The sequence below is a fragment of the Hemitrygon akajei genome, chromosome 13 (genome assembly GCF_048418815.1).
Source record: "Hemitrygon akajei chromosome 13, sHemAka1.3, whole genome shotgun sequence".
In the NCBI taxonomy this organism is placed as follows: Eukaryota; Metazoa; Chordata; class Chondrichthyes; order Myliobatiformes; family Dasyatidae; genus Hemitrygon; species Hemitrygon akajei.
Genome location: NC_133136.1, coordinates 44344952 through 44356817, shown reverse-complemented (window position 1 = coordinate 44356817; position 11866 = coordinate 44344952). Strand labels below are relative to the sequence as shown.

Here is an 11866-nt window from a genome sequence, read left to right as displayed (position 1 = left end):
CTTCCCCAATTCTAATGAATTGCCTGTAATTTAAAATGTTAACTATTTCTCTTGCCTGCTCTCAGCCTATTGCCAGTATTTTGTATTTTTTTTTCCTATAGCGCCTTTAAAATTGTCTACTGCAATATTTGTCAGACAATTGTTTGTTTTGATCTGCTGGATATCTTTCTGATTAAAATTTAGGTACCTGTGGCAATTTTCATTTGATGCCTTGAGTTTGTCTCCAAAAGGAATAATGGCAGCTCAGGAATACAATGTGACAAGAGCCGTGAACGTACAAGAAAGAAAATACATTTGTTTTCCCAAGCCAAAGTCTGCATCAGCAATAAATGATGACCAATTGCATATATAAAAGTTACACAATGAAAAATAAGGAAAATTCATTGTACTATTGCTACAAAAGTTAAAGGCACAAAATGTTACACAATCTAAAACACCAAAAATTATTATGAAGCCCATGCATCCATTTTTAGCTTCCTTTAATTTTGTTTGGCATTTTACAAAAAAGGCTATTTAGAAACTTATCAAGAGCAAAACATCACAAAATGTACTTAAATGTAAATCTGATGCACAAGCCCTCACTATTCCAAGATTCTCTAACAATTTTTAAAAATAAAAATCATGATATCACATTGGGATGAAGTGAAATGCCAAGAACAGAGTTTTCAATTAATGTTGATTAATTGGGTTATTACTCGAGGGAAGATTAGAAACTAATGTTAATGTACTTCTTTGAATGTTCACAAGTTCCAGTTAGTTTATAATTACAACAATATTCTATCAAAACCCTCCAAATGTTATAGTCATTCTATTTCTAAATCAAACCACAATGTGGTATGAATTAGGTGGAGTTCCAGACAAGACATTAAATACACATTTTACATTAAGTTGATGAATGCTGCATTAAAATTTTTCACATTCAGCAATTTTTTTTCTGTTATTTGCAGGAAGTAAACTCAAAAATGATCAGACTTAAATGTCTATCTTTAGTGGATCTGATCTTGTTCTTCAATTGACATCACTGTAGTGATGGCTATAACCGTTTAAAATGAAACCTTGAAAAATTTGGTACTTAACTGATTTCATATAAACTTAAATGAACGTCAGCATAACTAAGTTTTCCTTAAACCATCTCGAGTCTTCTGTACTCATTTGAACAGTGAGACATCACAGTATACGGTTCCATTCTGTAATTCACAAGCTCTGCCTTTTCATCACTGCTCCAAACCAAATTTTTTTTAATACATTAACCACTACCATTTAAATATGTACTTTCCCTTTACATAGGAAGAATAGTAAAAGCTTACATTGAAATCTTGAAAATTATACGGAAACTTTGTAATTGAATCCTAGTTACTTTAGATACAACCATCTGGTGCATGTACTGATGTTTCAAGTGCAATTGCTCCCAAAAGTTCATTTGACTTTATTTTCAACATTCTTACTTGCTAAATCAAGATGCTGTGAAACACATTACTGCAATTTTTAAAAAAGCTACTTAAAGACTTCATTGATAAAGTAAATAAGTGGAATGTCAATTTATATTTGTGTACCATTATACATTTTGGAACCAAATGCCATTTTAAATAAATTGATGATATGGCACATATCTTGTGAAATAATAGAAACGTATGTGACAAAAGATGGCTCAAAAACAATAAAAAAGACAAGAGTACAAATAAATTAATTTACACAAAACAAAAAAGTTTTATTAAAGTAAGAGGTGTGTATCGTTAGATCATCTGCTGATTTTGGGGACTTAAGCCTCTAAGAAGGCACAAAAAAAAAACAGGGCAAGCTCAGTCTGGTCTAATGGAAATTACTTCACACCACAAATTGTTTGTGCGTACATGCAAACACACAAACAGCACAGCCAGCTATGGTAACAAAATGTAGCCACATCAATTTAAAAAATAAAATAAAAAATACTGAGTATCTAAATGTAGACTTTCCACAGTTGTTTTGACACATTTTTAAAAAAAAGTTGGCAAAGATTTTCTGACCAAAGCTTCTTGCTAAAGCCAAAAAGTTTTTTCAAAGTACTTCATAAATGTCCTAATCCTGTGAACTTGTGCTGTTGGATTAGAAGCATTTGTTTAGTAGTAATACCATGGGAGCGTGTTCAGAAAACAAAAATTCAAGTAAAATGATAGAAAGTTCCAATTGATGTAGTTCCAAAAGTTCTTAGCATTCCAGTGATTGGCTTTTGGTGACCACAGCTCAAAATTAGTAGGGAAGTTTATGCAATAAGGATTTTGAGAAATCAGTTAATCCTCTGAATCTGTCTGAAACTTAAATAGCTCTTGGCCGCTTAGGATTGATCTGCTTACTAGCTTGTTCTTCCTCCTGAAGAGTTGTACGGAAGACTTTTACTTTATCTGAAAGACAGAAGATAGAAGTTAACCATATGCCAATAAAATAAATTGCATTATTAGTCATGGTGGATATCAGTGGAAAGTTAGTTTTATTTATCATCATCAGCAAATTAAATGTTTCCTCCAGTTTATTGGATAAAGTACACAAAACCTACATTCGTAAAACAATAAACTAACTAATGTGTTGCATGTATACAATGTATAACAGACATTATAACTTAATAATTTATAATTCTGAACAGCAATAATATAAACTTAAGGATTAAAAAGTAATCCCATTAACTGAACATGGTAGAAATTCTCTATCACACTGTACCTACATTAAGCAGACTTAAAAATTGTAACAAGCATCCTGATGGAGTACCTAGTAAGGATCTGAAAACTTGTGCCAACTAACCAGCAGGAATATTCAAGGACATTTTCAACCTCTCACTGCTACGGGCAGAAGTTCCCACTTGCTTCAAAAAGGCAACAATTATAGCAGTGTCTAAGAATAATAATGACATCGACAGTGATGAAATGCTTTGAGAGGTTTGTTATGATTAGCCTGAACTCAGCAAGGACCTGGACCCATTGCAATTTGGGCGTATCGCCACAATAGGTCAATGGCAGACGCAATCTCAATGGCTCTCCACATGGCTTTGGAGCAGTGGTCCCCAACCACCGGGCCGCAAAGCATGTGCTACGGGGCCACAAGGAAACAATACAAGTCAGCTGCACTGCTGGGGACCACTGCTTTAGACCACCTACGTCAGGATGCTGTTCATCAACTATAGCTCAGCATTTAATACCATCATTCCCACAATCCTGATTGAGTTGCAGAACGTGGGCCTCTGTACCTCCCTCTACAATTGGATCCTTGACTTCCTAACCATAAGACCACAAGTCTGTGTGGACTGGTGATAACATATCCTCCTCGTTGACGATCAACACTAGTGCACATCAGTGGTGTGTGCTTAGCCCACTGCTCTATGTATACACGACCACGTGGCTAGGCATAGCTCAAATACCATCTACAAATTTGCTGACGATACAACCAAACTTAAATATGGCATTGAAGCTATTCTTCACCTCACAGTCATGAGTATAAAACACCCCCACATGGGATTGAGATCAAGAGCCGAGAGGTAATGTTACAGCTATACAGGACCCTGGTCAGACCCCACGGAGTACTGTGCTCAGTTCTGGTCACCTCACTACAGGAAGGATGTGGAAACTATAGAGGGTGCAGAAGAGATTTACAAGAATGCTGCCTGGATTAAGGAGCATGCCTTATGAAAATAAGTTCCGCGAACTTGGCCTTTTCTCCTTGGAACGACGGAGGATGAGAGTTCACCTGGTAGAGGTGTATAAGATGATGAGAGACATTGATCGTGTGGATAGTCAGAGGCTTTTTCCCAGGGCTGAAATGGCTAACATGAGAGGGCACAGTTTTAAGGTCTTTGGGAGTAGGCACAGGGGGGTTGTCAGGGGTAAGCTTTTTTTAAAAAAAACGCAGAGTGGTGAGTTTTAATAACTTTAGACTTTTAATATAATCACAATTTTCTTTTTGATGGAAGATACCGTGGCATGCAAAAGTTTGGGCATCCCTGGTCAAAATTTCTGTTACTGTGAATAGTTAAGTGAGAAGATGATGAACTGATCACCAAAAGTCATAAAGTTAAAGATGAAACATTCTGTTCAACATTTTAAGCAAGATTAGTGTATTATTTTTGTTTTGTACGATTTTAGAGTGAAAAAAGGAAAGGAGCACCATGCAAAAGTTTGGGCACCCCAAGAGATTTGAGCTCTCAGTTAACTTTTACCCAGGTCTCAGACATTAAAGAGCTTGTTAGGGCTATGGCTTGTTCACAAGCATTGCTCGGAAAGGTCAGGTGATGCAAATTTCAACGCCTTATAAATACCCTGACTCCTCAAACCTTGTCCTAACAATCAGCAGCCATGGGCTCCTCTAAGCAGCTGCTTAGCACTCTGAAAATTAAAATAAATGATGCCCACAAAGCAGGAGAAGGCTAAAAGAAGATAGCAAAGCATTTTCAGGTAGCCGTTTCCTCAGTTTGTAATTTAATCAAGAAATGGCAGTTAACAGGAACAGTGGAGATCAAGTTGAGGTCTGGAAGACCGAGAGAACTGCTTGTAGGATTGCTAGAAAGGCAAAGCAAAACCCCCATTTGACTGCAAAAGACCTTCAGGAAGATTTAGCAGACTCTGGAGTGGTGGTGCACTGTTCTACCCTGCAGCGACACCCGCACAAATATGACCTTCATGGAAGAGTCATCAGAAGAAAACCTTTCCTGTGTTCTCACCACAAAATTCCGCGTCAGAAGTTTGCAAAGGAACATCTAAACAAGCCTGATGCATTTTGGAAACAAATCCTGTGGACTGATGAAGTTAAAGTAGTAGAACTTTTTGGCCACAATGAGCAAAGGTATGTTTGGAGAAAAAAGGGTGCAGAATTTCATGAAAAGAACACCTCTCCAACTGTTAAGCACAGGGGTGGATCGATCATACTTTGGGATTGTGTTGCAGCCAGTGGCACAGGAAACATTTCACTGGTAGAGGGATGAATAAATTCAATTAAATACCAGTAAATTCTGGAAGCAAACATCACACCATCTGTAAAAAAAAAGCTGAAGATGAAATGAGAATGGCTTCTACAACAGGATATTGATCCTAAACACACCTCAAGATCCACAATGGACTACCTCAAGAGGCACAAGCTGAAGGTTCTGCCATGGCCCTCACAGTCCCCCGACCTAAACATAATTGAAAATCTGTGGATAGACACCAAAAGAGCAGTGCATGCAAGATGGCCCAAGAATCTCACAGAACTAGAAGACTTTTGCAAGGAAGAATGGGTGAAAATCCCCCAAACAAGAATTGAAAAATTCTTTGCTGTGATACTTGCCAAAGGGGGTGTTACTAAGTACTGACCATGCAGGGTCTTTTTCTTTTTTGTTATTTTGAAACTGTAAAAGATGGAAGTAAAAAAGTAATCTTCCTTAAATATTAAGAAATGTGTCATCTTTAACCTTGTGCCTTTTGGAAAACAGGTCATCTTTTACTCGCTTAGCTATTCACAGTAACAGAAATTTTGACCAGGGTGCCGTAACTTTTGCATGCCACTGTACGATCAATGTGATGTTACTTTAGGATGTGGAAAATGGGAGAGTAGTTTGATACTTAGAAAGGAGCCCAATCCTTCTGTTCTTACTAGATGAAAGGTCAGAATTTGTTTGACCTGCTTTATGGTAATGCGAAAATTTTATACTTTTCATCATTCCTTTTAAGCAGTTATTTCTTTAAACTGTCATTATTCTTTCGATGTACTTCCTTATATTTTACTAGAAGTATTCTCTATCATGCAGTCAGTGAGATCATGTATTCCAGAACATCAACCACTATCTTCTACTTGTTCCAAGCAGAATGCTACAATCTTATTGAATTTATTTTCTTTTTAACTTCAGATTATAGTTCTTAAGATAGCTGCCACTTCATGTGACCTATTTGTGTATGCTGATTGAATGTGGACTTGGGTGTAAACCTACCCCTCAGTTCAGTAAGAATTTCGATCTTCTGATCTAAAATCGACTCTAACTGTGTGGAGTATGCATCCACATCATAATCCACCTCTTCAGTCATCTCTAAAAGTGCTTTTTCATCCTCCAGCCATCGAATTGACTCCTGTGGATAAACAAAATCCCATGTTTAAAGCACCAATGTGAAATAGAACATAGATCAGTACAGTACGGGCCTTTTGACCCTCAATGTTTTGCCAACAAAATATAAATGTACTCCATGACCCTCCATTTTTCTTACATTCACATGCCTAACTAAGAGTCCCTTAAATATACCCATTTTATCAGCCTCCAACATCTCTGGTAGTGCATTCCAGGCACCCTCCAGCCTCTTGTAAAAGAAAACCTTTGTCTGATATCTCCCCTAAACTTTCCTCCACTCACCTTAAACACACCTTAACAGCTTCTGGTACTGGTTCTTGACAGCCTGGGGAAAAAAGGTCCTGACTGTCTACTCTGTCTCTGCTTCTCAATCTTATACACCTCTATCAGGTTGCCCTTCATCCTCCATCACTCCAAAGGGAAAAGGCCTAACTCACTCAATCTGTCCTCAGAAGACATGCTCTCTAATCCAGGCAGCATCCTGCTAATCTCCTCTGCCCGCTACCTAAAGCTTCCACATCCTTTCTGTAATGGAGTGATCACAACTGAACACAATATTCTTCGTGGTATTGTTTCACAGAGCTGCGATATTACCTCACAGTTCTTGAACTCAATCCCTGACTAATGATGGCCAACACATCATGACTTATTAACCACCCTATCAACTTGTGCAGCAATTTTGAGCAATCTGTGGACTTGGACCTCTAAATCCTTATGTTCCTCCACAGTGTTAAGAATCCCACGTCTCACCTTGTTCTCCACCTTCAAGTTCAATCTTTCAAAGTGCATCATTTCACATTTTCCTGGATTGAACCCCATCTGCCATTTCTCCACCCAACTCTACAAACTGTCTGTATCATGTTGTAACAACTAACTACACTATCCACAACATCTCCAACTTCCATGTCATCTACAAACATACTAACCCACCCCTCCACTTCCTCATCCAAGTCATTTATAAAAATCACAAAGAGCAAAGGCCCCAGAACAGATCCCTGTAGAACAACATCAAAGCAGAATATGCGCCACCTACTCCCACCCTCTCTGCCTTCTGTGGGCAAGCCAATTCCAAATCCATGCAACCAAGTCCCCATGGATTCCATGCATGATTTTCTGGATGAACCCCCCCATGGGGAACCTTGTCAAATACCTTATTAAAATCCATATACACAATACCTACTGGTCCACCTTCATCCATTTTATTTTTCATCTCCTCAAAAAACTCTATTAAGGCTCATGAGGCATGGCCTATCCTTCAAAATACCATGTTGATGATCCCTAAAAAGACTATGCTTCTCCAAATGTTTATAAATCCTGTACCCAAGAATCCACTCCAATAATTTGTCCACCAATAATTTAAGACTCACTGGTTTCAACTGCCAAGATTATCCCTGTCCTCTTTCTTAAACATAAAATAAATCTGAGCTGCTGGCCCATATGGTACACAAAATTTCAGGCAGGCCTTCTAAAATAAGCCTTTGCAATGATTCATTTTATGAGTATTTAAATAAAATTTAAATCATAAATTAGTTAAAGCTCAATACTAGGAATACTGCGAACTAAAATAAAAACAGAACATTTTAAATTGAAGCGGTGGCAAGGAAGCTAGCAGTGGTGTGAAAATTTTGGAACAAAGATAATTATCCTCCAATGTTAAGGTCATGAAGTAAAATACAAGCTACACTTGTACCCAACAGGAATAAAAATTGAAAATTCCTCTGTCAACTCAATATTATTATAAAATTAATAGTGATTAATCAAAAATACTTAATATTTGTACCTGAAATATTGCCCTGTGCTCTTCCACAACCTGTTCCTCCATTTCCACCATCTGAGATACTGCCTCATGGAAAGTAAACAGCTGAGGTGAAACTTCCTCCTCCTTGAAACAAGCAAATACCTGAATCAGCTATTAAAGTTGGTAAATCCACACGTCTTATCATTGATGACAATATGCCACAGAGAAATTAAACCAGGGGGTGGGGGTAGGGGTTGAGAAAGAAGAGGGTGCTGCAATAGTATATTTAACTGGAGTCAGGCCAGGACAGACCTGAGGATACTAGGAATGGATGCAGAAATTAAATAAAGAGGTCCAATGGATAAAGGTGTAGGATTTACCTTGGTGGGATCAGATTGCGAGAAGATATTCCTATCCAGCAAAGCCCCAGACTTAGTTATTCTCAGGAATGACCAATGACAGGCAATATTACCCAGATATGATTAATTTCCCCAAAATGGTCCAAAGAAAGAGTATATTTAAGTCAACAGGCATGAAACAGCACACCCTGATGCCTTTCCCCTTCATTCTGAGGGATTTTAACCATGCCAGCTTGATAAAGTCCCTAAATAATTATCACCAGCATATCATTCATGGAACCAGAGCAGCAAACATATCGGACCACTATTATATTACAAGCTCACACACACACTTCAGAAAGTCTGATCACCTGGTTGTGCTTCTACTCCCCGAGTACAGGCAGAGGCTGAAGATCGCAACACCAGTAGTGGACCAAAAAGGTATGGACAAGGGATGCGGAGGAGCACTCAAAGGAGCACTTTGAGTTGGTGGATTGGACAGTATTCAGGGATTCATCTTGGAGTCCTTAGTTTTCACTGATTTCACTAAAACCTGTGGGGACGAATGTGTGCCTCGGATTGAGGTTGGAGACGGAATCAGATGCACCACAACTGGTAAAGTTTGCAGGCTATTACTTCCTACAAAGTGAAACTTAACATCATATACTTCAATGATGCTTCACCCCCAGATGAGCTCAACGCCTTTATGGAAGGGAAAATAAAACCAGAGCTATGAGGACCACTGCAGCATCTGGTAACCCTATGATCACTGACTCAGAGGCCAATGTCAGAATGTCTTTCAAGAGGATCAACCCTCTCAAGTCAACAGGCCCAGATGGTGTACCTAGTAGGGTTCTGAAAACCTGTGCCAACCAACTGGTGGGAGTGTTCAAAGGCATTTTCAGTATCTCATTTCTACAGTTGGAGGTTCCCACCTGCTTAAGGGCAACAATCACACCAGTTCCAAGAAAAGCAGGGCAAGCTGCTTTAACAACTATCATTCAGTAGCACTCACATCTATGGTGATGAAGTGCTTTGACACAGTGGTTATGGCTAGAATCAACTTCTGCCTAAGCAAAGACCTGGACCCACTGCAATTTGCTTGTCGCCACAACAGGTCTATAGCAGATACAATCTCACTGCTTCTTCACATGGCCTAGGATCACCTGCACAATACTAATACTTACATCAGGTTGCTGTTCATTGAGTGTAACTCAGCATTCAACACAATCATTCCTACAGTTCTGTTCAAAATGTGCCGCAACTTGGGCCTCGACCTCCTCACCAGAAATCCAGTCTGTACAGACAGGAAATAACATCTCTACCTCACTGACAATCACCACTGGCGCACCTCAAGGATATGTGCTTAGCCCACTGCTCTATTCTATCTATACCCATGACTGTGTGGCTAGTATTGAGAAATATACCTGACATAATCATTATATATACCTGAAATATAATCACTATGTACTAGCTATTTACTATACTATGTAATCACTTCTAGGTACTGAATATTACTATGTATTATTTTACTAGACACATTTTGCTATGTATTGTTTTAACTAGATACTTTGTACTCTCTTAGCTGCATACTGTGGCAATTACAGAGCACCTGTTTAGCTAGCAGCACTAATTAGCTGAAATGTACCCCATGTGTTACACTCAGCCTTTGTTTAGTAAGAGATAACGGTGGTGAACAGGATGGTACAAGCAGAAAATGTAATGTGAGGGAGGCTGTCTGAAAAAATAACCTTGGCCAGGAATAGGGCCCCAATGCGAACTGGAGAGAAATAATGGTGGCGCACTGAGAGCTAGGCAAGAGCGATTGATTAGTTAATGTATAGATGATATGCAATTAAAAATTGATTGGGTATGCTAATAAAACCGAAATGTAACTGAGATAAGAAATTACTATAAAGAATGCTGTACACCAGAGCTCGGTGGGCTTTCGGTGACAAGTTCATTTATTTGCCTCAGCCTTTGTTTGCAAATAAAGGTTTAAACTTCTCGAAGAATTGTCTGCGTCTCCTGGTCATTTCAAGTAACCACGACACTAGTTACAGCTGAAATGCCGTTTATAAATTTGCTGATGATGCAACTAATTGTTGGCAGAATTTCAAATAATGACAAGAAAGCATATAGGAGTGAGAAAGATCAGCTGGTTGAGGCATTGCTGCAAGCAACTGCCTTACATTTAACATCAGGAAGACCAAAGGACTGATTGTGGATTTCAGAAAGGGCAAGTCGAGGGCACACACCAGTCCTCATCAAGGAATCAGTAGTGGAAAGAGTGAGCAGTTTCAAGTTCCTACGTGTCAACATCTACGAGGATCTATCCTGAGCCCAGCATATCGACGTACTTACAAAGAAGGCACAGCAGTAGCTCTATTTCATTAGGATTTTGAGGAGATTTGGTATGTCACCAAAGACACTCGCAAATTTTTAAAGACATACCATGGAGAACATTCTAACTGACTGCATCGCCATCTGGTATGGGTGGGGGCACTCCACATGATCAAAGTAAGCTACAGAAAGTTGTGAACTCATTCATCTCCATCATGGGCACTAGCTTCCCCAGCATCCAGGACATCTTCAGGGAGTGATGCCTCAAAAAGGCGGCACCCATCATTCAGGGCCCCCATCACCCATCATCTCATTGCTAACATCGGGGAGAAAGAACAGGAGCCTGAAGGCACACACAACGATTCAGAAATTGTTTCTACCCCTCTGCCATCAGATTTATCAATGGACACTGAACCCATGATTACCACCTCACTACCTTTATTTCTCTCTTTTTTCACTTTTTATACAGTTGCAAGAAAATGTTTGTGAGCCCTTTGCAATTACCTGGTTTTCTGCATTACTAATAAAATGTAGCCTGATCTTCCTCAAGTCACAATAATAGACAAGCACACTCTACCTAAACTAACAACACACAAACAATAGTACTTTTCATGTCTTTATTGAACACATTGTTTAATCAATCGCAGTCCAGTCTGGCGAAAGAATGTGAACGCTTGTTTTTAATAACTGGTAGAACCTCTTTTAGCAACATTTCAGTTTCATAAAGCATCTCAATTGGGTTAAAGGCTAGACCCTGACTTGGTCATTCCAAAACGCAAATTTTCTTCTTTTTAAACCACTCTGTTGTTAATTTACCCTTGTGTTTCAGATCATTCTTGTTACATCATCCAACATCTATTAAGCTTCAGGTGATGGACCACTACACTAACATTCTCCTACAAAATGTCTTGATACTACTTTGAATTCATCATTCCCTTAATGACTGCAAGCTGTTCAGGTCCTGAGGCAGCAAAGCAGCCCCAAGCCATGATGCTCCTTCCACCATGCTTCAGTTGGGATGAGATTTTGGTGTTGGTGTGCAGTGCCCTTTTTCCTCCAAACATAGTGGTGTGCACTTCTGCCAAAAAATTAAACTTGTGTTTCATCTGTCCACAGAACAGTGTCCCAGATATGCTGTGGAACATACAGGTGGCCTTTTGCAAATTGAGATGTACAGCAATTTTTTTTTTGGAGAGCAGTGGTTTCCTCCATAGTGTCCTTCCATGAACAACATTTTTTGTTCAATAGTTTTCTTATAGTGGGCACATGAGCAGAGACTTTAGCAGCTTTTAGAGATTTCTGCAGGTCTTTTGCTGTTACCCTTGGGTTCTTTTTCACCTCCTGCAGCATTGCACATTGTGCTCTTGGTGTGATCATTGCAGGATGCCCATT

The 11866-nt window shown here is 39.0% G+C and overlaps 1 protein-coding gene across 2 annotated transcripts in view; it reads right to left on the bottom strand.

Moving 5' to 3' along the window:
- Positions 1-462: 462 nt before the first annotated feature.
- kif2a (kinesin family member 2a) overlaps positions 463-11866 on the bottom strand; it is a 112578-nt gene continuing 101174 nt past the window's right edge. For both annotated transcript variants that reach the window (XM_073064506.1, XM_073064507.1), the window contains 3 exons: positions 7836-7937; positions 5924-6059; positions 463-2378 (listed from right to left, as the gene is read on the bottom strand). In XM_073064506.1, coding sequence (XP_072920607.1) covers positions 2293-2378; positions 5924-6059; positions 7836-7937 — 324 coding nt within the window. In that variant the 3' untranslated portion in view covers positions 463-2292. The remainder of the gene's footprint in view (positions 2379-5923; positions 6060-7835; positions 7938-11866) is intronic.